This window comes from Solanum lycopersicum, chromosome 11 (genome assembly GCF_036512215.1).
Source record: "Solanum lycopersicum chromosome 11, SLM_r2.1".
In the NCBI taxonomy this organism is placed as follows: Eukaryota; Viridiplantae; Streptophyta; class Magnoliopsida; order Solanales; family Solanaceae; genus Solanum; species Solanum lycopersicum.
In genome coordinates this window covers 653492-679278 of record NC_090810.1, presented here as the reverse complement: position 1 = coordinate 679278, position 25787 = coordinate 653492, and the positions used below count along the sequence as shown (strand labels likewise).

Here is a 25787-nt window from a genome sequence, read left to right as displayed (position 1 = left end):
AATTGTATATACACATGCAAAAATATATATCTTCGTGTTATACACTTAATTATACAATTTATAAATATTTTACTTCAAATATTGCAGAGAAAAAGGCCAACGAATTATACAATTGCAGTGAAATACAATTTTCTCTAGTTTTATACAACACAAGTGTATATATTGTGTTTCTATACATACATTTTAATTCGATTCAACTGTATGCAAAACAATTTTTTTAAAAATATTACAGCGAAATAGGTAGCGAACTATACAATTGTACGTTATAGAATCGCAATGAAATAGGATTGCGAATTATACAATATTTGCAGCGAAATAGGCCAGCGAATTATACAATTGTATATGTATAGCGAATTATACAGTTTTATATTTACTGCGGAATGCAATTATATAAACTTTGATATAACATACAAATATAAATTTTTTGTTTGCTATATATTATAGTTGCCCCTTTTATTTTTCATATTCATAGATTATACTTATCTATTTTTACTTTTAATATAATTTTATACTTTTTCAATTCGACCTGCCTCTGCCATTGATAACAACACAGCTTCTTCGAAAAAGCTAAGCTGAATCAACACAAGTTGTAAGCAAATTGAGGTGAGACTTGCATAATATTCATCCAATTATAAATTGTTATTTCATAGACCGTGGTTGTGGTGTTGATGAAATTCCGACTATGAATTTGCAATTGGTAGATATTAGATATGTATGCTCTATGTGTGCAGTAGTAGCCATTTGATCATGTATGAGTAGGATCAATATTCTAATTTAGGGGTTGATGAGAAGGTATTAGGGGGAGAAGAAGTGGAACAGAGTACTGAGGTAAATAGAAATCCCTAGAACACAGTTGCTTACATGAGTTTGAATGTTTAAATTATTGAGGGATTCCATTTTGTTTGCTGCTTTCAGAGTTTTAGGATGGAAATCTATAGTATGAGCAGTTGATACCATGTCTTCTAGGAATTTGTAGAATTGTGAACGGGTTCTCAAATTTTCCCCACTTGGGGAAAAGAAAGAAAAATGGGTTACAGATATTTTCCTTTCTTCTCAAAAATGGAATCCTAAATTGTATTACTTCTCCCAAAGCTATCTATTTTCTTATTTTTTTCCAGTTATGACCTACTATGGATCCTTATCTCACTTGTATACCTATAATATTTGTTAATTTAACTCATGCTTCCAAGACTTCTGTATGCAGGTGGACTGATTCTCGGCCAGATCCGGTATCAGATTAATATTTAGCCCTTCGAAATTCCAAAAAGTTACATTTTATATTTGAAGCTTATGGATGACCTTACTGAACAGCCTCTTCCACCTGGGGTTCTTTCTACGTCATATTCTTCACCACTTGTGCCAACTTTGAATCCTGCTGGACATTTGCCCCAGTCCTTTCAGAAAACTCGTTACCTTGCTGGCAATGGCGATGGAAATCTTTTCCCTGTGGTTGCTTCTGTTCAACCTTGCTCTGAATCTTTTCATACCTCTCAACACGACTCTTCTGAGGCTATACTCAATACTTTACAGCCGCGAAGTGCTAATGATCTTGAGAGCACTGCTCAGAATGCTGTTTTGCATGAACAGGTTTCTTGTACCCTTTTGATAGGTGCTTTATTTATTTCTTCATTTATTGATCTAGATTATTTGTTTGCCTTGCACAGGAAATTTCTGCACAAAAAGTAATTCAAAGCCAAAGGTTTGTTTTATTTGGCTTTTATTTTTAACTTTATTCAAGCTGAAACTAGACAAGAGGAATGAATGTTTTATGACATTTCACTTCTTAAATCCAGAGAAGCAAGAGATGCAAGTGGACCTAAGGATAATTCGGATATTTTCTCTGGTCGTCATGACCCAAATGCTTTAAAGGTGTTTTCAGTCTCTTGGACTCTTTGTTACCTTTTCTTGTGATGTTTCTCATGGTAGCACATTTTCTAGTTGGCCTTACTATATCATCTGTTAACTGCAATTTATAGGAGCATTTACTCCAAATGACGGCAGACCATCGTGTACAAATGTCCTTAAAGCGTGGAAAGTCTGCACAGCCTGAGCAAGGTAGGTATCTTACTGCAATTTATATGGAACAGTTGATATCCTTTTAATGATGTCACAAATCAAAACAGGCAATACATGTTGTCAAAACCTTTTCTTTTCCACTTTTAATATTTTTCCAAGCTATGAAACAACTATAATGTACATGTTACCAATGAATTTCCTTTGAAATGTACATGTTATTGGCCAAAGGAATGCCCTTTAAATTTTTCTAGTAGTGCATTGAAAAAAGTCCTATCTCTTCCCTCACTAACATAGATTTTATATACTTATTTGCGGTCTATGAAAGCCCAGAAAGTGAACAAGATGAATGTGTTAATGCCTTTTCACTTTGTCTGGATGATCCTCATTCTTTTGACCTATTTTAATGTGCTAACTTTGACTGATTTTTGTTGGGGAAGAGCTCATAATGGCAAGAGAGGTAACTTTACGTAGGTTTATTGTGACTTTTTGACCTGAAAAATGAGTTAACTTTATCTTTTGCTCCTTCACCTTTCAACCAACTAGTTCTGTTGAATATTATATCAGACCCATTAATTGAATATTGGGTATTAGCATTAGTATGTTTGAAGTACCAAAACTTCAGTTAAAAAATTGTTTCACATTAGACGAATATCATATGTATTTGTGTTTGACACCTATTAATCGGTGTCCCTTGATAAAATGATGGTTGTGATGGACATGCTTCTGTTTAATTGCCATATAGTTGAATTAGGAACAAGTTGACATCCTAGATCGTAATGTGTGACTTATCACATAGAAAGTTTCTTGCAAATTGGTGGGAAAAACTTTAAATCTTACTAGACTGTAAACTTAGTCTGTGTTTGTGTACACGTTCAGCACCCAAGGGTGTGGCCGAGTGGTCAATGGAGTGGGTGGAGAACTATGAGGTCTCTGATTTAAATCCCAGTGTAGGCAAAAACACGCTAGGTGATTTCTTCCCATATATTCAAGTCTCGGTGGCAAAGTTACCCTATGCTTGTGCTGGTGGGAAGTAGCAGCCTAGTAGGTATCCTGTGCAATGGTTAAGATGTGCGAGAGTTGATCTCGACACCATTGTCGTAAAAAGTAAAGTTTGAATTGCTGTTTCGATAGTACGTGCATGCCCACTCCTCCCAAAAACATCCATCAGAAAGGCATGGATTAGGCGATAGTCTAGTGACACTTAAATATCCTTGGATTAGGGTCAAAGTTGTAATATCAATTCAGTTTTAGTTTTTTTTTTGGTCATATCATTAAATTAAGGACATTACTAAAAGTTGAAATTGTTGATTGGACTGCTTTACCTTCTAATTTTGCCTCTTATTTGCGAATCTAATATTGGTTAGGTTTATGTTTTTGGATAGCACATGACTTTTAGAACAAGGTCCAATCAGGTTTACTGTTAATATGATGAACATTGAAAAGAAACTTTACATTCTTTCTAACATATTGAAACAATAATCATGACATAGTTCATGGGATATTAGCTTACAGCGAGTAAGCTAATCTAGACTAATGTAAAATCTGGTTGTTATTTGGAGAAAATGTAATTCCACAACAGCTTAACTCATTGGAGGAGTTTTTGATTTTCGTTTTATAATCATGTCAACGATGTCTGTTATCATGATCAGTTGATTTGCTTTTAATAGTTCTATTTGAGTTCTTTGCAACTCAGACCTAGGGCTCTCTTATTAATACTCTACTTTATCTTATAAAAGGAAGTTATAGATTGTAGAATTATTAGGATCCTTGTAAGTATTTTTTCTCTCTTCTTTTGTTCCCCTCTGTTTGCAGGCCACCAGCATATCCTTAATGCTGAAGAATACAACATTACCATTTTCAAAAAAAAAAAAAAATTAAAAAAAGATTGGTGCTATTATCATAATGATTTAAATGTTGTATATAGCAGATCATATTTCTTGTTCGGCAGAATTTAGGACTTGAAAAACTTCATAGTTGACCTTGCTATGTTTATATATGGTGAAATTATATTTTTGTTAAATTGACTCTGAGAAGAGGTAGGGTCAAAGATAGGTATAGATATTTCTCACTCCATCTCTTCCCTAAATTGAACAAACATAGAGTTGGCCTAAAATCTGAACAATCTGGAATCTAGATCTAAGTATGAAAGACTAGAATAATGTGTTACCAAAATAGACAGGGCTTTTAATTCTGGCATGGCTTTATAAAACACTTTTATTTCATTAGATCTGCTCATACATGAGTTATAGCAGAAAATTCGAACTTCTGTTTTTGTTCTTTATACAGTTTGTAGTATAGACACTACTTTTATCAAAATAGTTCTCCTTGTAGGCATCAAAAAGACATTAAAGGACCAATTAATTCTGGAATTTTTGCTCAAATATCACCCATTTTGAGGAAGAATAACATGTACAAGGGAGACAGGTTGCTTCTTTCCATCTTCACAAAATGTTATGTTATAGAACCATATTATGAAATTTGAATAGAGGTGTTAAAAAATTCTAGATGGATAAAATCCTTTTCAGTTACCATATTACGAGTTAGTTTAATCTGGCTTCAAATTTTCATGTTATTACAACAGGATGAGAAATGGTTAAATTTCTCCTTTGCCAGGTAATGTGGAAATTGGAAATGGATATGGAGTGCCAGGTGGAGGTGCTTATTACAGTGCCTCAAATACCGATGACTCGATCTCCAGTAAGACTGGCTTCCTGTTCTATGGGCAACTTGTTTATCATCTTGTTCAAAATTCTATATTAGATTCTTTGAGTTATTTGTTTTTTGCTTTTTCTGTTCAGAGACTAATGGGGGTTCCGAACATAATTCTGGTAAAGAATTACCTGAATACCTCAAGAAGAAGTTGAAGGCTCGAGGTATTCTTAAAGATGATTCAAAAATAGAGAACCATGGCATAGCAATCAATGTAAGCTAGTTATGCATTATATACTGTCTTCCTAGTCCCTGTTTAAATTTTCACATATTTCAGATGGTTCTGCCTTACTAGAATCTTGAATTTGACTTCCTTTGTCTTCTGACTTTTGTGATAAACCAAAATTTCTTTCTTTTTTTATTGGTTCTTATTTCTTATGAGATACTTGTTGTCAGTTTTTTTTAATGAAGTACTTGTTGTCAATTCTTAGTAAACTCTGTTTTCAAGAACTCATTCCTCATTAGTTTTTTTTAAAAAAAGAACTCATTTCTCATTATCCTTTTGTTCTCCTCATACTTTTAGTCTCTTGAAAATGAAATGTTCCTGACAACTCTCTTCTGAAATAAAATCTGCACATTTCAGAGCTCAAAGGCACAATTACCAAAGACATCAGATGCCACTTTGCCTGTGGGATGGGTGAGTTATGGATTAATATACGCGGCTTAAGCTTTCCTTTTGAAGGTCTTTATTGATTGCTTTTTGTGCCAGAATACCTGAATAGAATTACGGAATTTTAGCTTATGATTCTGTTAAAGCTTCAATAGAATATCTCTCTCATTTATATACTTACTAATATTTGGGCTATTAGAGCATTTGTACTCTCTAGTTCTTTCAATTTCTTGACAAAGCCATTAAGAAAATCTGTATCATGATCCCTTCTTGTATTTTTAGTGTATCTGGTTAGAAAAGAATAAGAGATGTTTTGATGAGGAGTCAATTTCTGTAGGTATTTTGAAGCTAGTGTTTTGTCAGTTTGTTTAGTTGGTTCAGTCTGTATCCTGTGGTTTATGCATCATAATTTTAGGACTTTGTTAGCTCACTAGTTCTGGCTCAGATAGTTTGTACGGTCAGCCAGAGATTTTTTTAAGCTCCAATGCCACATCTTGTAATCTTGCATCTTCTTGATGCCTTTTATCAATACCGCTTACTTCATAAAAAGAATGTGGCAAGACAAATACTCTATAGGAGGGAGATAAAGAATTATAGGAAACAAATAGATAAAGGGTAGTTGGTGCAAGATCTTACTCCTTTCCTGTAAGAATAGAAGTATCTATCTCATTAAGAAACGTAGATAACTCACTAGAAGAAGAAGATTTAGCTGCGGCAGACTGCATGGTGGCTTCTTATGCTTCTTCCATTCTATTTCTTCTTGAGTAAGTTATCAAATCAGGCCTATCCAAATGCCCAACAGTCTCCCCCCTGAATTCTTTCACTAATTTTACTTTCAACAATGGAATTAGGAAAAACCATATCTTCTTTCTTATAGTTCTCCCCCTGAAAAGGTGATGGTGTAACGCTGAGGATCAGTAAAGCAAACACCCAAAACCTTTTGAGGAACAGTAAAGCAAATACCGAAAACCTTTAGAGGAACAGTAAAGTCATTCTCACCCTTTAAAGTTTCCAAGGGACTCTGAAAATTGAGGATTTTAAGTGGCATTCTTCTGATGAGGTAGGCAGCTACTAGAATGACATCCCCCAGTAAGGTTTTGACAGATTCATGGTGAACAAAAGGAATCTTGCTACTTCTAACAAATGCCTATTTTTTCTTTCAGCAGCCCCATTTTCTGCACTAGTATAAAGACAACTAGTTTGATGGATTATCCCAAAAGACTCCAAATAAGCTTCAAAAGTCTAATCCATGTATTCTGTGCCATCATCAGTTCGAAATATCTTATCTTAGTATTGAACTGAGTACAAGTCATCTTATGAAATGATCGAAAATAGGAAAAAACTTCACTTTTGGCATATAACAAATATACCCATGTCATTCTAGTGCAACAATCAATAAAAGTAAAAATTATCGATTGCCGGACAAAGAAAGTGTTTTGAGTAGGACCCCATACATCGGAATGAATAGTCAAAAAAGTGATTGTACTTCTAGTATAAACCATGACGATTTCAAGAAGAAGAAAAAACTTTTTATATTTCTTGAGACTTGATTAATACATAAACCATGAGAATGATACTTATAAGATGAGTCCTAAGACTAAAAAGAAAGATAATATAACAGAATCAATTACATTCAATACGAAATTCTACTCCTATAAAAGCTATCAATATCAATCAACACAACTACAATTTGATTATTGTAGTACTCAAATCATGTGTATGGTATGTTCTAATTATCTATAAGTTGTGCACCTCTTTAGTTCACTTCAAAGTAGTACACACTTCTCGCTTTTCACTTCAATTACCCTATATAGATGTTGTTACTTTTTTGTGCTTTTGTTTTTAAAATAGTGTTGTTTATAGTGTTAATATTTGCCTGTAACTTGAGAATGCAGATCGAATCCAGGGACCCTACAAGTGGTGCTTTATATTATTATAATGGAAGTACTGGGAAAAGTCAGTGGGGAAGACCTACTGAGGCTCCTGCACAAGTTTCTGGGGTGTGTTCGGGACTTCCTGAATATTGGCAGGAGGTTCTTGATGAATCAACTGGTATGCTCTAGCTGTTTACTTGCTTCATGTTATTTGTGGATGGAGAAGATTAAATTAGAACACTCGGAACTTTTAAATCAGAAAGAATTGATTTAAATAGTTTTTATTTTTGAACATTCATTTATTTTTTCATTTGTAGGCTGATCCTTTTTAATGTGAATCCTGATGTCACTATTCTCAAAAGATTTTGGCTTCCCTGGGATATTTTCTTTTGTTATCAGGCTACATAATTTTTTTAAAAATGCCATTTTCAGTAAAGATAAAAAGTAAAAAGGAGAAACTACTTGACCATTCTCAAAAATAGTAAAATAGGGGAGACTATGGTAATATTTCGTCGTTGATAAATGTAGGACCTTTAAATGTAAAAAGAAAAAAAAATAGCAATAAGGAAGGAGGGTGACTCAGGCTTACAGATAAATGCTAGGGTAATTTTCCTGAACTACCTTTATTTTATACATTGGGAAGTTCTTAACGCACAATGATTGTGAAAAAGTAAATAATATCAAAGGATCTGAAGAAAGAGAGAGAATCATTTATTGCTGCTAACAAATGAGGCACTGATTGCTTGAAAGCATGCAACTCAAGTGGAGAACTATTCAAGAATAGTTCTGCGCCCAAGCCAGGAACAACAATCATTAACTTCTCCTGACCGACCAGACCCAAGTGGTCATTCATTTGTAGGTTATGGCAAATGAAATTATTAGTTACCCAATAAAAGTGTCATATTGGTACAGAGAACAATATTTGTAAGTTCGAAGCTCTTTGACCTGAATGGAAAGACTTGGAAATATAACTGACTGATTCTAGACCAATCACAACCCTATTTTTTCTTCTTAGGTAAGTAAAAACCAAAAGGTCCTGAAGTGCTTTAATTGTAAATCTGGGGACTAAAGTTGTGATAACCCTTAAACACTTGAATGTAAAGTACAATGTTTCTCAGAGCACGAGACGCAAATGAAAAACACATATTGATAAATTTGGTTCAACCTTTGGTGACCTACTGCTGTCATCTTGATATTCTTCTTTCCTTTTTCTAAATCCCCCCCCCCCCCCCCCTCTTTGCTGTAATTATATCCTGATATATTAAGGTAAAAGCTGTGTTTTATAAATAAAAAATAGCAGAAGGTGCAGTACTGCTTGGAATGAGCCCATGCTGATTTTCCGAACGCCTAAATCCATAGGTCCTGTTACATTCCTTCTTTATCATAGTGTGGCTTCTCCATTTTTTAGTTGCCAACTAGGCATGCATTTACTGCGACTGGGATCCCTCATCCCTGTGCATCATTGGTTTGACATGTCTCTTTTTCATTCTCCTTTTGAACTGATGAGGAGTGTAACTAGTAATTCATTGCGTTCCTTTGCTGCTAGAAAATGAACTAAGAGGATCTTATCTAAGGTATTAGACTTAGCTGGTCACAGTTTTGATTGTTGTCGGTAGCAAATTTAGTTGCTTGAGCTCTTCACTTTTTATGTCATATTGAGCCTGTGTTTTCTATTATTTAAACTGTTTGCAGGTCAAAAATATTACTATAACTCACAGACTAATGTATCACAATGGGAACATCCTTCTAAACCACAGCAGGTTGCCATTCAGCACCATGATGGAACAGTCACCAACAATGCAACTAATGTAACTTGGGTTGACCAAGCTTCCACATTCCAGAGATGCATTGAATGTGGGGGATGGGGTGTGGGGCTTGTACAGTCATGGGGTTACTGCAAACATTGCACTCGGTATGTTGTCTTTGCATATATTTTTCCTTTTGACATTTTTGTGTTTATTTGTCTCGCCTTTGTTTCCGTTTAATGCTACTGCATATGAGTACTTTTGCTCGAGTAAGATTTCCAATGGAACTTAAACTTATAGTGCAACTTTTAGGGTTTTCTTGTTTTTGCCCCTTATTTACTTGTCAATTCACTGCACTGTCTATATGTGCAGTCCAACATTTACCACATGCAGTTGACTTAGAAGGGTTCTTTGAGTTTAGTGTTCTCGGTTTTGATGTAAAAATTTGAGTATCCAGGAAAGGAGTGGAATGACAGTGGAAAGGAGAAATAGGATCACCCTGCTTCAACCCCCTATCTGTGGGAAAAAATACCAGCAGCTTTGTTGGTCAATGTTTTGGAAATTAGTGTCCCTAGGAAAACAAATTCTTTAAAAGTGTGGAAAATGACAGTGGAAGTAGGGCAGGGAAAGCAGAGGAGCAAAGTAACATGCCCTATGAGATAGGTGATAGCGGACACATGGATTTATGGAAGGGGTGAGGGTGGAAAGTTACAAACAGTACTGCTCCTTTTGGGTGCAAGCTGTGGAGAAATATCTTGAAAGGCTGAGGATCTTGAGTTGGTAGAAATTTCATGATTCGGAGATGGAAGAATTGCAAAACTTGCTTGAGATGCCTACAAACAAACTCTACCCTTAGAAATTCAGGATTCTTGTAGGTGGGAGGCAGGAGCTAGGCAATGGTGGTTGTTTCTCAGTAAAGTGTAATTATGCCTAGATTCTCGCAGGAGATGAGATGGCAGCATGATGCAGTTTGAATTTGAAGGGCACTAAGAAAAGAATGTTTCTTCATATGGCTGGCAACTAGAAGAGCAATTTTGAGTTTTTGACAACTGAGAATCCGAGGAAAAGAAGGTTCACCTTTGTTGGTGCTTTTTGTGCAAAAAACCAGAAAAGGATGTGGATCACCTTCTACTACATTGTCAGATTGCTTCAAGGTTAGAGTGGGTGATCTGAGATGGTTTGAATTCCTGCAGATTATGCTGGAGAGTTAACATGAACTTTGTTTAGTTGGGCTAGAAGATGGAAGGGAAGGCCCAAAACAGGGGATGTTGCTCCATTAGCTCTTATGTGAGTAGTGTGGCGAGAAAGAAATAGAAGAAATTTTGAAGGAGTTGAACATGATTTTGTATATTTGCTGATTAGCCTTTTTCCTATTTAATGTTTAGTGTACCCATGAGATTCCCATTTGTACATGAATGGGTGGACATATTGGAGAACCATTTTTTTTGGCTCTCTTTTTTGGTAAACTACTTGTATACATGATTTTTTTCCCTTTTATTAAAATGAAATTATTCCTTGATAACACAACAAGTTCCATATGTGGCAATTCAATCCTCCCTAGTGTTTTGGACGTCGAAAGGCGATAAAAGGCGACAAGGGTCTGCCTCGCCACGAGGCGAGGCGAACGGCGAGGCGCTCGCCTTTTTTGAAGTGCGGCACCCTTTAATACCAAAAAATTAAAATATTTAATTGCATATGTAAATAATCAAACAATAACATATTAACAATTTTTTCAATTCAAAAAGTAAAAATAGATAGTACATACTAAAAGTCTAGAACTTGAATGAGAAAGAAAAGAACAAAAGTCAAAACAAAGGTAGAAGTGACTCAAGTCTGAAGAAGAAAAGAAGAAATATGTATTATGTTAACTTTCTCAAAAAAAGAAGAAATATGTATTGGTTAGACTTTGGAGTCACCGGAAAAGCCTGGCTAGTTGCCGGAGGAGTCTTGTAAAAAATCCTAAGATTACCTTTTAACTTTTAAAACCCTAGATTGGTCGCCTTTTTTTTAAGAAAATACAAAAGGCGACACCTTTCTAGCCTTTCTCGCCCCTTGCCTCTAGCCTTTTGTCGTCATAGCGTCACCTTTTGAAGATCGCCTCGCCACAAAGCTAAAAGGCGATGAAGGGTCGCCTCGCCTTGCCTCTTGCCATTGGCGACGAGGCGATCGCCTTTCACAACACTGTCCTCCCCATCCCCTGACTCACCAAATCGGACTCCAACCCCCATAGCCTCTCACCTCCACCACCCCCACACTCCTACTCCCTACCTCCACCTCCATAGTATTTTCCTAGATTTTATATAAATGCTTCTGAAATAAATTTTTTCTGCTTACTTAACAAACACTAGAAATTAAGTAAGAAAATCACTACTTTCCAAGAATTCCTAGAATTAGACCACATTTGAGAGGGCTTGTAGATCTTAACTAAATAAATTAAAGCATTCCTTGGCTCATTGCTAAGCATTTGAAGTAGTAGTTTGCTCAATTCAATGATCATAATTATCTAGGATGCATCATTCGTCTGAACATTGATATCGTTCTGAATGCAGAGTTCTCAATCTTCCTCAAAGCCAGTATGTGTCAGCAAATGTGGAGAGACAACAACAAACTTCTGGGGATGCAGGTGTCACAGAAGACTCTGAAAAAAAGTTTCAGAGGCAGAGGTATGCCTTCTATTCACAGATCATATCTCTATAATTTTATTCAGCTTTGCTGGTACACTAAGATGTTGTTTAAAGAGAACCCATGCAATTCTTGGTTCTGTTTGCTATTATTAAGCCTCTCCTTATCCCTCTTTCTTCCCAACTTGTTTGTTTGAGAGGAACTGATAGGAACTAAGCCAGAGGATATTAAAGTTACGCATCACATCCTGATTCTGCATAGTTGGTGTCTCATTAGTTTCTGACAGTCTTCCAGATATGTGTGCATCCCACTATGAATCCAGTCCTTGATGTTGCATTAGTCTTTTTTGTCTATGGACTATGATAGCGATGCTTTATTTTTGTCATATGGAATCCATGTATGTTAGTTTTGCACTTTAGTAGTGATGCATCATCATGCCAGTTGGTGAATGAACTAAATTCTTTGTCCTTCTAAACAATAAATTAATAAATGTTTTTATCTTTACATTCTGCCTTATTACTATTTTGGAACTTATATTGGTGAAATACAGTAGATATAGATGACAGTGGAAGTAATTTTCCTTGAAAACTAGCTGCTCTTGTTTATCATGCTGAATTTTCATACTTGTTTTATTACCACTATGGGTAAGCAGTTTGTCAGGTAAATGATGAATAACATAGATGATGTCACCAATGGAGAAAAAAGGTGGAGCTCAGAGGGAGGAGTGAAAAAATAAGGAGAAAAAATTAAAAAAAGTATTAGTAATTAACTACCACTGAGACTAGCTAAGGGGAAACTGTTCACTACACTAATGAAACTAATTGAGAATTCTATTTAACTAAGTTCATGCATATAGATCAAGGAGGCAAAATGAAAGGAGAATCTTTTCAATTTTCAAAAGTCAATTATCTGATCATTTGGACTGCAGGTCTAGTTTCAAACCACCAATGAGTAAAAGCAACAAAAAAGACAAACGGAAACGCACAAATGATGAGGATGATGAATTGGATCCTATGGATCCAAGCTCTTATTCGGATGCTCCTAGGGGTGGTTGGTGCGTATTCGAAGGCTGTTGCCCTCTGCTGCTTGTGTCCACTTGCATGGTTGTGCATTTTGCAGATTTTAGAAGTTCTGAAGTTATTAACTGAGAGTTTCTTTTATTGCTGACTCTCTAGGGTTGTAGGTCTCAAAGGAGTGCAACCACGGGCAGCAGATACCACTGCAACGGTATGTTGACTGCTTTTCAAGTTAATTAGTAAGGCTTAACTTGTCTTAACTTCTAATATTGTGTTCATTTTTAAGAAAACATTTTTATTTCATCACAAGAGATGGTGATACACCCTTTTAATACATAAACTTCTAGAGGCTCCAAAAAGAATGTAACCTGACTTCCACAGAGAAAGTAAAGGGAAAAAGTAAGACCTACAAGATTGTAGCCTGCAAACAGAAGAATTCCACTATGATACCGTGTGTACTGGGATATACTTTATCGAATTAATTACTTAGTTTTCCTATGGTCAAATACATACTTTCAAGGCTAATAACTCTCGAGGCAAAATAGGAAGAATAGTGTAATTGATGCATAAGTTTTGTGAAATGAAAAATATTAAGGAACATTTTAAGGACGACATAAATAGGAACAGGGGGAGTATATAATATTAGGAATTCAAAACTTTTGATGAGGGATCATATTTCTTTGTAATTTCTTTTAGGTGTTCCGTCAACACTAAATCGATCAAATTACAAGGAATGCAGAAAAAAGATACTCGTAACAGAATTTCTCTGTTTGCAGTTTCTTGAGAACTTCGTCCATGTGTGTCTATAAGAAGTATTGGATAAGGATACATATTTGATGTGTGGAGAGCATGCTATCAGTTGTCAATTAGTAACGTTTCATTGTCGAAGTATTTATATCTTTGAGTGCCATTGGCTAAAAACAGAATCACGTGGAAAATTCTGTTCAAAAGTAAAGTTAACTCATTGATATTGCCATTTGCACTAATCTTGATTTGGTTTATCTTTATTGCCATGGTATGGAAAACACTCATGGCTCTCTTTATAAGGTTTCATCCTTCTGTTGCAGACATCAGTCGCTTCCTTATATCCAATTTCCTGCTTTATAAATATGCTTTTATTCCTTGTATGCCTTTTAACTTAAAATGATATCTTTCCGGTTCTTCAAATTTCAGGGTCCTCTCTTTCAGCAGCGCCCTTATCCATCTCCTGGAGCAGTCTTGCGTAAAAATGCTGAAATTGCTTCTCAAAGGAAAAATACTAAGTCGATTCTGACCCCTATATCCAAGAGAGGTGATGGTAGTGATGGACTGGGTGATGCTGATTGAAGAATTTAAGCCATTGTGTTATATTTAACTTTAAAGTAAGTTCACCCACCAACCCATCCAACCCCAGACAAGTCTTGACATTGTCAGATTGAATTTGGTTGCTGCATGTTTTACTATGAAATCATTTTTTCTTATTTCAGTGAGGATTCACAGAAAGGGAACTTTTCCCAGTTGAAGTTGCTGCACCACAAGGCGCTAGACATTATTTCCTTTTCTTCTTGACGTACTGCTGAAAGAGTTTCATCCTAAAATGCTATAGGCATGTAGAACATATAATCTGCAGTTGAAATGCTAGCGTCTAAATTCCTTCTTCTTCGTCTTCTTCAGAAAAGACTTCCAAACTTCATAAACAGGGACTGCTGTAGGAGCATAATATTTATTGTAATGTTTGGCATACGGTTCCTGTAACCAGAGAATTGAGTAGTTTTTTTTTTCTTCTTTTTTGAGAAAGAGATGTCATGAAAAGGAAAAAAATTGAGTTCTCTACAGTTGTTCGAAGTTGGAACACTTGGATCCTACCGTGTGTTCACCTCTTATATAATTTGTTTTACTATATTATTCTAAAAAGGGAGCTTTCATTTAATATTTAATTTTGAGGTGAGGGTCGCGGAAATCACCTTTCTACCTCTCAAGTTAGGGGTTAAGGTCTCCGTATATACTATCCCTCTCCATATTCTACTTGTGTGATGACACTGAGTACGATATTGTTCATTTAACGTTTTGCTTATACCACTGGGATCCTACTGTGTGTTTACTTCTTTTCTAGTTCATTCTTTTTCGTTTGATTTCTCAGACGACGTTCGGAATCTATGGAGTTCCAATTAAATCTGGATGGTGTACTATAGCGTCTATTTGTAGTTGACATATAATTTTCTCTATATCTAATATTCGAACTTGAAATTTCTAATTGAGGGTGGAACGATTTTACCACTGCACACCACAATCGATATTGGTTTCTAGTACATTCTTGTTTGGTCTTATGTAGTGAGGACATAACTACCATATATTTAAAGTATTGGTAGCGATAAAGCTAGAATTTTCACCCAAACCTCGAGACTTACCTCCACCCCTTGCTCATATGACTATAAGAGATATGATAATAACTTCTATATTTGCGTTTTTCAGAAAGGTAATACATTATATGACCTGTTTGATGATACTTTTATTTTTTTAAAACAATTTTTTATTATTTAAAAATTAAAATCCTAAATTTTTGTATTTTAAAATTGGAAAGCATGTCCTAATATAATTTCAACTTAATTTTCCTCTTTGAAAAAAATAAAAAATGAAAAATCAAATTAATACAATTTTCATGATCTTGTAAGTTCAATTAAATTTAGTTTCGCGCCAAAATAATCTAAAATAAAATACTTTTTAACTACGACACTCCAAAAAATAGTTAACACTCCGCCGCACAAATCAAGTTAGTTATTTTCATTTCAATCACATTTACCATTTTTCCTCTTTTCCCGCCCCCATACATACAGCTTCAAACTCCATAATCAACACTTCAAATTGAAGCTTGAAATTTATGATAATTAGACACGAACTCAAAATCCGGGTATTGTTGAAATGATCCTTTGTTTGTTGTTGAGATAAGCAACACTATAAGAATTTCGACTTCAAGTAATCGATACGAAGAATCTTGAAATTCAAATTTGGATTATACTAACCCAGATATCGAGATACCAAAGTTATTGATTTGTTGTAGTGATTTTTCTGGTGAAGAATTGGAGTTTAGTAGTTAGTTTTCCCCCCTGAATGGCAGCGTATTGTCCATACCGGTTTGGTATAGGTCGGACAGCGGTAATTCATCTTCGTCAGCTAAGATGTGGAAAGATTTCAAGGTTTGGAATTGGTTCTTCATATTCATATGGGTCTGTGTTGCGGAGGAACCTCAATTCTGTTGAAAGGCAAACAAGGAAGCTTGTTGTCGGTGCTGATCTCTCCAATGCGTTCTCTGTTAACATTGGCTTGGATTCTCAGGTTGGTGTTCGTGTTTTTGCTTTAATTAATCAATATCTATAAAGTTGTGGAGAGAATTAGTTGTGAAAACAGAAATGTAGTCAACTCCCACTTATTCCCCTGTAATTCAAGTTTGATTTCTGTCATTTAAAGCTTTGGATATTTTGCCCTGTTATTTTGTTAATTAGCTGGTTGTGAGGATATGACTCTTCATAAAATGATTTTTTATAGGAGGGTGTGGAGGGTTGGGTATTCGGGTGGAAGGCTAGTATTAAATAGTTTTGCATCTGGTCTCTCCGGCTAGAACTATTAGTATTGTTTTACTATTTCCGTATTTCTCACTCTTAGTTTTCTAGTACTACTTTTGTCTTGTATGCCCTCTATTTTCTTACTATCGTGCTATTGTTGCTGCTTATGAATAAATGTTATGTCTTACTTTCTTTGAGCCGAGGGTCTATTGGAACCTCTCTACCTGACAAGGTAGAAGGGTAAGGTTTGCATACACTCTACCCTTCCTCCCCAGACCCCACTTGTGACTATATTGGATATGTTGTTGTTAGCTGGCTGCATTGACGGTGATAGAAAGGGTTGGTATTGGAAGCTTACCTTTCATCCTGCATTTCTTGCTTGAAATCTACTAGTCATTTTACAGGCTGATAAGTCTTCAAATGAGAGACTTGAAATTATCTTTCAGTTCACTTCATGTAAGATATACCAAGGTTGAACCTTAATGTGTCCTCGAATAGGAAGTAAAAGAAGAGAGAGATGAACTCTAAGCAGAAGTAGGAATGTGTGTATTAGTATGTGTTCCTTCCTATCTATATTGAATCTAATTACCAACCAATGCTCTTTTTTCCGTGGATTGCATATAGTGGATGAAACACAAAAATGATGGGCTTGGGTCTCTAGCTATTTTCTTTCCCCCCACAATAATGTGGCTTATTGCCTGTTTCATTATTTTGGTGTGTCTTGTATAGACTGATATAAAAGCCAAGTGTTTCTTGTTTGCAGCAACTTAGTTGATTATTTTATTTCTTAAGCAAAATCAACGTTTGCACACACATCTTTCAACTATGTTATTGTTGTTGTTACCTCTCATTTTTGTTTCTAATTAGTTCAGCATTTTTATGTTTTTGCTTTCTTTTTATCATTGTTTATTTACTGATCGGGGATGGTTTATTTTTTATCTTTTTTTTGATAAGTTGTGATCCCGGATGGTTTCTGCTCAGTTTTTATTTTTATTTTTATTTTGCGATATAAATAACCTAATTGATAAAAGAAGGGACTATCCTGTATACTAGGGGTATCATAAAGTTCTAAATAATTTCTGTCTACTTGAATAGTTGTTGGTTTGAACTTCATGAGTTAGCTAACTGTTTTCCTGAAATTTGTACTCCTCAGCCCCGTGGTATATCAAAGTTACCCTGGATTGGCCCTCTACCTGGGGACATTGCTGAGATAGAAGCATATTGTAGAATCCTTCGAGCTGCCGAACAACTTCATAACACATTAATGGACACACTATGCAATCCAGTGACTGGTGAATGTTGTATCTCATATGATGTGCCCTCAGAAGATAAACATTTACTGGAGGACAAAATAGCTTCTGTTCTAGGATGCATGGTATGTCTTCTCAACAAAGGGAGGGAGGATGTCCTATCAAGGAGATCCTTGATAATCAACATATGTAGTGATTTTGATGAGCATGAAATGGATGATGAGCTTCCTCCACTAGCTTTTTTCAGAGGTGAAATGAAGAGGTATTGTGAGAGCTTGCATGTTGCTCTTGAAAACTTTTTAACACCTGATGATCCTAGGAGCATTGCTGTATGGAGAAAGCTGCAAAGGCTGAAGAATGTATGTTATGATTCTGGATTTTCCCGTGGAGATGATCATCCCTGCCATGCATTGTTTGCTAACTGGGATCCTGTTCATTTTTCATCGGAAGAAGTGACAGAGTCTGCAAGTTCTGAGGTTGCTTTTTGGAGAGGTGGCCAGGTAACTGAAGAAGGTCTTAGATGGCTGTTGGAGAGAGGGTTCAAAACTATTATAGATCTCAGAGCTGAGACCATAAAGGACAACTTCTATGAAAAAGTTCTGGATGAAGCCATTTTCTCTGGAGATATTGAAGTTCTTAAACTTCCTGTTGAAGTTGGCACAACACCTTCAGTGCAGCAGGTTGAGAAGTTCGCAGCAATGGTCTCTGATGTATACAGCAAACCCATTTATCTCCACAGCAGGGAAGGAGTTTGGAGGACATCAGTTATGGTCTCTAAATGGAGACAATACATGACTCTATACACACCACACATTGTGCCTAATGCGAATAAGAATGTCCCCTCCAGTGGGAATCCATTGTGTGGTAGTAGTGGAACGCAGGCGGTAGGCTCTCTACCTAACTCAGAAGAAAATGAAACTCTTACTTATGAAGGTGTTTATGTGACTGATCATGAAAGGACACTACCGACAAGATCAAACAACAAAACTTCTTCTGGGGAACTTCTTAGACAAATTCCTGAAGCTAGGGAGAACATTCAGGCCCCCAAACCTTCAGTTGATGCTAACATGGAGCTAATCGAAGGAAATATGTGCACGTCCTCAACTGGTGTAGTAAGAGTGCAGTCCAGAAAGAAGGCAGAATCTTCCTTGGCCTTCACTGATCCTAGCACCCAGCCACAAATGCTTAAATGGATATCCAGGCCAAAGACCGTTCTCCTTCTAAAGAAGCTGGGACAAGAACTTTTGGAAGAAGCCAAAGAGGTGCTTACCAGTTATTATTAATTGACTTGGACTCTGTTTGACTACTCTGTTAATGCTGGGTATGCTCTCCCTGTTTATTTTCCCTGAGGATGCATACAGTTATCAGTATGTTAAATGGAGCTGCTAATTTACTCTTGCAAGGCTCACATTTGTGTTTACTACAATTGAAAGGAAGACCCTCAAAGTTCCCTTGAGAGTAAGACATCTATTTTGGCTCATTTGAAATTTCTGTGCTACAAAATCATCTTATCTACTTTCTGAACTCTTATGTATATATCTTGAAAAATCCAGGCTGAGAGATCAAATAGGTCTACTTGCTCCTGTTTATTCTTTATCAGCAATTAGAGTAAAAAGAATATGCTCAACATATGTTCCTTTGTCATACTAGCCCATCAGTATATACAAACACGTTACAGAACCTGCCGTTAATTTGTGAATGTACATTTTAGTGACTGTCAATCATCTATAATATGAGTTCATCTTATTACTGTCCAATTTTGAATCCGCCAACCAAATTGAGAAAGGAAAATAAGACCATTAATTTTCTCTAGTCATTTTGGATCTTCTTGTCCACTAATTTCATCCCTCCTACATCGTGAATTTGAATGTGTCATGCAAGTCACTTCTTAATTTAGCCCAATCGAATCTTGGTTAGCTTATTGTTTCATTTTGAGAACATATAATTTCAATTTTTTGTGCATAGCTCTATGATTCATGTTTGGAACTTATATTTGAAGGTTCCATATTTCAGAAGATATGCACTTCTAGCATTTCAGCATGCTTATACAGTAGAAACCATGTCCTTATAATATCTGATTTTACATTTATTTTAGATAAAGCATCTCAGACAAGTAGTTTACTATCTCATAGTTGTAACTCATTTGCTTTTCTATTTCATTCTTCTTTGAAGGTTGCTTCTTTCCTGTATTACCAAGAGAAAATGAATGTTCTTGTTGAATCGGAGGTGCATGATATATTTGCTCGAATTCCAGGCTTCGAGTTTGTTCAGACCTTTTATAGTCAACATACTAGGTGGGATGACTCATAAATGTATTGCAGATAGTTTTTTTTTTTTTTGGGTCTCGTTTCACTTCTTTTACTTCACGAAAAGATGCTAACCTTGTCTGATGTACCTAATGCAGTGATCTTCGTGAAAGGGTTGATTTTGTTGCCTGCCTAGGAGGAGATGGAGTTATACTCCATGCTACAAGATTATTTCGAGGTGCTATCCCACCTGTTGTGTCATTTAATCTAGGATCCCTTGGATTTCTCACTTCCCACACAGTATGCTTCCTGACTGACAATGTTACGATTTAGCTCTTAATTCACTTGGAAAGTCTCTCCTCTTAATTTTTCTTATTAATCTATACAGTTTGAGGATTATAAGAAGGATCTAAGACAAGTCATTCGTGGGGATGGAACTCTGGTTCGTGTCTATATAACTCCGCGAATGCGTCTTCAATGTGAAATATTCAGAAATGGGAAAGCAATGCCTGGAAAGGTGTTTGATGTCCTAAATGAAGTTGTAGTTGATCGTGGTTCTAATCCATATCTCTCCAAAATTGAGTGTTATGAACATGACCGCCTCATTGCAAAGGTGCATTTTCGTAAAGCACTCCCAGCCACCCCATTGCCCTTTCAGAAGAACAAAAGAGTCCCACTTTTCATATTTCAGGCTTTATAGATCTTCCAAGACAACTTTTTTATTTCAAAAAGCATCCACTTGATTAGGGAACTAAAGAATATGGAGATAACTGACGCCAGTTTGTGTTATTTTGCAGGTGCAAGCTGATGGAGTCATAGTAGCTACACCAACTGGAAGTACAGCTTATTCTACGGCTGCTGGAGGTTCCATGGTACCTATTATCTCTGAAAGATGTGAACTTTTTAATTTACATGAATAAAATTGAGCATAGTGTAATGAGTGATATCCAAAGCAAAGAATAAGTTAAAGCTGAATTTCAGAACTAGCGTAAATTGTGAGGGCTTCACGGTTTGAGCAGTTTGTTGTGGCAATAATGAACTACTGAAAAAGAACCACAGAGAAGCAGTACACTCTTCATTCCGTTCTCAAGAAGAAATAGGAGAAGAAGATGTAAGGGGAAGAAAGAAGAGTGCATTATTCACTTAATACTAAAGATATAGAAGTTTCATTACATATTTTAAGAGCTATTGGTAGAAGCAGTGATTCCTCCGGTCAATAGTAAAATCTTGATGTGGAATGGGGGTTGGGGGGGGGGGGGGGGGAATGCAACAGATACTGAAGTTGGAATAGATAAAAAGATCACTTTGAAGATGTGGAAGAAAGCTGCTAAGTTAGTCGCAGAAGAGCTCCTGAATAAAAACCTACTATTAATTTTTTCTGGAAAAGGTTGAAAACTTATCATTGTTTTCCAGAAAAAAACTGATGGCAAGCTTCTTTGTGTGGTTCTGTATTCAGTGGTATTGATGTTATGGTTCTTGGCTCCTTGTTAATCTAACATTGATCAAGTGGTGTACTTCTTTCCACTTCCTATTTATTATTCATGATGATAAAGCAATAAATGCATAATCTTGTTTGGGGTTCCTATTTATTATACTGATTGAGAATATTAGTGGAGATCATAAAATTATTTCATAAAATGTCACTCATAGTGTTAATTTATGCAATGAGTCCGTAACTTGCAGCACTCAATCACGTTATCAGCAAGTATGAACTTTTTTTTGGCATCCAAAGCAAATTGGTCGAACTATGTTAAACAGATGAGTTTTCAGTGTACTGCTGAAGTTTTAGCTTTGTGAAGACTTCCCTCTGATTCTTTCATCCCATTCACTCAATCTAGAAATTGCATCTTGTAGTAAGATGGTTTTGCTATAGATTAATTTATAAATTTTGGAAGTTGGATGTTTATTATTCATTTAATTGATGATGAAGCATCCTTCAAATGTGTGCTCCTTCCTGGTCAATGTAGTTTATTGTTTCGTCTTGACCAAGTGGTTGCTAGAATAGAATATCAGTATATCACAAGGAAATTAATGTCATGCAGGTGCACCCAAATGTTCCTTGCATGCTCTTCACACCAATCTGCCCCCACACGCTCTCATCCAGACCTGTCATTTTTCCCGACTCTGCAAAGCTGGAACTGAAGGTGACTTTCTCAGTTAATATCTTAATAGTCATAAAATAATTTCTCTTAATTACTGGTGCTAGTAGCTTGATGTTTGTTCATGCTTTCTGGAAGTGATACTTAATGGACCTAATTTCTAACTAATAAGCCCTATACTGAATTCCTTAACTGAATTGGAAAGTATTAGAAAAAAATTTGGGAAGAATAATAATTGAAAAAAATATTTGAGAAGAATATAGGAGCACTTTTGTATCTTGGTCATTATTGATCTCTTAACACAGGACTCTTGGTCATTAGTGATCTCTTAACACAGGATCCAGAGTTCTATGCTTTAGGAGGATGTCTTGAACTATGCGATAACAAATCCCTGGAAGTGGGATGATTCTTCTTTATTCAACTTTTACTTGTCAATGTCTTTTGTTTGTCTCCTGGTCATTGGTTCAATGACTAAGGTAGAAACATGGAACGTGTTCTAGCCGCTTTTTGAATCCTTACTAGTGAACCTAGAAGAGTTGAAGGATGGACCCATTGATAGAAACAAATGGATTGATCAGTTGTGCAAAAATAGACAACTTATTTTAAGGATGGCATTCGTTGGTTTCAAAAGACTGAATGATGAGGAATAATAAAAGAGGAATCAAACTAGAAGTAAACAGATGTAATGCAGGTGCGCCCAAATGTTCCATCATACAGAGTTTCTTATGATGGAACAGTGTTTTCTTATGCAGACACTAAGTCCGCTTCTGAAAGCACAATGATTTGATGATGCATTCTGATAATGCTTGTCCAACTGTAGTTGGTATACAGATACCAGAGAAAAAAAGACAACTGCTCACATACATAATATACACAATGGAGAAACTCTTTGGGGCTTTAGGCTCAGAAGAACTCTACAGAACTAGGAACGATGTATTCCAAAACCTTATCACTTTATTATATAAATGGATATCTCACAAATGGACCAAGATACAGTGAGATGGAAAGAAAAAAATAATGGTGCTTGTTTGAAACTATAGTTTAGGAAAAAGGTGCATTTCCATATTCTTAACTTCGAATTTTATTACTTCGACAAAAAATTTCTCTTTCACTTGGCAAGTAACTGAGGGCTATTCTCATAGCCGCAATTTGATAAAGAATATAACAAATGCGTGTGTAAATGTTGGACCAGCTATGCTTGATTTGGAAGGTAGAGAGCCAGTTAAGGTGGATTATGGTGGATAATGCAGAATTTGTCTGCATAATGGGAGAAAAGTCTGCCACAATAATGACTTTACCTTTATAAAGAAAAAGTCTGCCACAATAATGCCACTATTTGTTCAGCTAGACCTTCACAATGATGAAAAGAAGAGGCAGGATATTGAATGTAGCATCATTGTCGCTTATGTAATTAGTTTGGACAGAGAAAATGAATGTTTAGAAGGGATAGAATATACTTTAGTACAAATGAGGACTAGGTCTTCTACATGCCAATCGATGTCTCTTTGTAGAGAAACATATTCTTGTATAGGTTCTTTATTTGTACATTGGGATATTCTCTCATAACATCAACATCTTTTTTCTTCTTCTAGAATGTGTGTCCTTTCTTTTGCTGCTTCTGATCTTGGACTTCTATTTGACTTCTCGTCTACTCCGTGGGGAAGTTACTAATACAGTTAAATATTATATTGAATGTTGCTAGTCAATTCATTTTTATGGCTGATTTATCAAAATCAGAAGTTGAAAATCAATTTTATGATATGAGTAATTTCTTATTGCTGTTCAAATTTGCATTTCAATGATGTTCATTTTGAGTTGTTTGATTATTATTGTCAATAATGAAGGATGGATGTTGAAATTAGTAATTTCAATTGCAATATAATGTTTTATGTTGTAGTTTGTTTGTACTAGATAGTTTTAAGTAATTCATTAAGTGAGAGCTTCCTTTGAGGAAGTGTGTGCTTTGCTTGCCAGTTTTCACTTATAGCCCCATATGTGCTGTCTGTTTTTGCATTTTTTCTGTAAAAACGCATCTTCCAGTTCACATATTTGAAGCACCATATGGAACTACTAATACTTTGAAACTGAAAAGACAAACAGAAGCTACAACCTCTCCCTTTATTTCTTTAAATGCTTCTGAATATGTGCTTGAGTTTAATAGGCCATATTAGAATATGTACTAGTCAATATTCTTAAATGGAGATTGACATGATTCCTGAGTTACTTTAAGTTTCTTATGATACTTTAATTTATTGTCCGAATCGAGTACTATTGGTGCAAAAGCCTGTATACAACTATCTTATTTGACAATTGAATACAACCCTGATGAATGTGCATGCCCAATTTATTGATGCCCACTATTATATCCTGTTTCATTGAAACCTTGATGAATGCATCTTTTGATGTAACACCATGAAATCTCTGTAATTTCATCGAGTTGTGTATAGTAGGAATCCTAGTCCCAACTGCTTCTTTCTGAACTGTTAGTTCTGTTCTGGATGTCATTTCATACTATTTGTTAGAAGCTCAAGTTATTTGCGTGTGAACAGATTCCAGATGATGCACGCGACAATGCTTGGGTCTCCTTTGATGGGAAGAGAAGACAAGAACTGTTGAGAGGAGATTCTGTTCGAATATGTGTGAGCCCTCATCCGCTTACTACAGTCAATAAGTATGACCAAACAGCTGATTGGTTCTCTAGCTTGACCCGTTGCCTGAATTGGAACCAAAGACTAGAACAGAAAGCACTCTGAAGCTAACTTGAACTATTTTTTTTAGTAACACAGTTAATATTACCATAGACAACTTGAACTATTCATACCCACATTTATGTTGAAAAAAAATTGTTCAGTCATATAAGAACAACTGGATTACAGAATATCCACTTTACAAAGTAGAAAATTCATTTTTGATAGAAGTGTGGCAGCTTCCTGTTGTTAAAGCATTGATGAGCTATTTTAGGTTGAGCAGATAATTTCCGTCAAGACTTTTGCTGTGCAGCCGGTTTGCCTTCACGGTCAATTCGACCCATTTTCAAAGTCAAACGAGCCTCAAAGCGCGCATGCCCCCATTTCGTTGATTTTAGCACACAATTTTTTTGATGATCCGGATTCCGAAGTCAAAATGCCGAAAATTTTTGTGGACGTCCGTCAAGAGCTTGGTTATGCAGCCGGTTGGCCCCCACGGCCAGTCCGACCCATTTTGAACGTCAAACAAGCAGGGAAGCGCGCATAACCCCATTTCGACGATTTTCGTGTGCTATAGCACACCATTTTTTTGGTGATCCGGATGCCAACGTCAAAAATATCAAAATTTTTTGCGGACATCCGTGAAGACCTTGGCTATGCAGCCGGTTGGCCCTCACAGCCAGTCCGACCCATTTTCGAGGTCAAACGAGCCAAGAAGCGCGCATACCCCCTATTTCGATGATTTTCGTGTGCTATAGGACACCATTTTTTTGGATATCTGGATTACGAAGTCAAAAATGCCAAAAAATTTTGAAGACGTCCGTCAACACCTTGGCTATGCAGCCGGTTATCCCTCACGGCCAGTACGACCCATTTTGAAGTTCAAACGAGCTCTGAAGCACGCATACCCCCCAATTTGATGATTTTCGTGTGCTATAGCATACCATTTTTTGGTGATCCGGATTCCGACGTCAAAAATGCCAAAAAATTTTGTGGACGTCCGTCAAGGCCTTTTCTATGCATTCAGTTTGCTCTCACGGCCAGTCCGACCCGTTTTCAAGATCAAACGAGCCCCGCAACCCGTATTCCCCCAATTTCGATGATTTTCGTGTGCTATAGCACACCATTTTTTTGGAGATCCGATTCTGATGTAAAAAAATTCCAAATTTTTTTGTGGACGTCCGTCAAGACCTTGGCTATGCAGCCAGTTGGTCTTCACGGCCATTCCGACCTATTTTCAAGGTCAAACGAGCTCCGAAGCGCGCATAACCCCCAATTCGCCGATTTTCATGTGCTATCACACATCATTTTTTTGGAGATCCGGATTTCGACGTAAAAAATACAAATATTTTTTTTGGACACCCATCAAGACCT

General features: G+C 36.1%; 2 protein-coding genes across 6 annotated transcripts; both read left to right on the top strand.

Annotated features, from left to right (window-relative positions):
• The first annotated feature begins 470 nt into the window (after positions 1 to 470).
• Positions 471 to 14501, top strand: LOC101257622 (uncharacterized). Of its 5 annotated transcripts, none has more exons than XM_069290754.1 (15): positions 471 to 603; positions 1205 to 1587; positions 1665 to 1699; positions 1794 to 1869; positions 1977 to 2055; positions 4630 to 4713; positions 4815 to 4939; positions 5309 to 5362; positions 7231 to 7387; positions 8902 to 9121; positions 11504 to 11617; positions 12505 to 12630; positions 12752 to 12803; positions 13766 to 13953; positions 14059 to 14501. In XM_069290754.1, the coding sequence occupies exons 2-14, from the start codon at positions 1291 to 1293 to the stop codon at positions 13916 to 13918; spliced, it is 1572 nt and encodes a 523-aa protein (XP_069146855.1). In that variant the 5' UTR covers positions 471 to 603; positions 1205 to 1290; the 3' UTR covers positions 13919 to 13953; positions 14059 to 14501. The 5 variants fall into 5 exon arrangements, with proteins under 5 accessions (XP_069146855.1, XP_069146858.1, XP_069146859.1 ...); XM_069290756.1 differs by having other exon boundaries at positions 497 to 603; positions 1191 to 1587; XM_069290755.1 differs by lacking the exon at positions 471 to 603 and adding an exon at positions 662 to 828.
• Positions 14502 to 15341: 840 nt separating this feature from the next.
• On the top strand, positions 15342 to 24643 carry LOC101259502 (NAD kinase 2, chloroplastic-like). The gene is made up of 8 exons (XM_026028074.2): positions 15342 to 15904; positions 17285 to 18643; positions 19554 to 19675; positions 19786 to 19927; positions 20016 to 20240; positions 20425 to 20499; positions 21670 to 21771; positions 24276 to 24643. The coding sequence occupies exons 1-8, from the start codon at positions 15680 to 15682 to the stop codon at positions 24477 to 24479; spliced, it is 2454 nt and encodes an 817-aa protein (XP_025883859.2). The 5' UTR covers positions 15342 to 15679; the 3' UTR covers positions 24480 to 24643.
• Positions 24644 to 25787: the final 1144 nt, after the last annotated feature.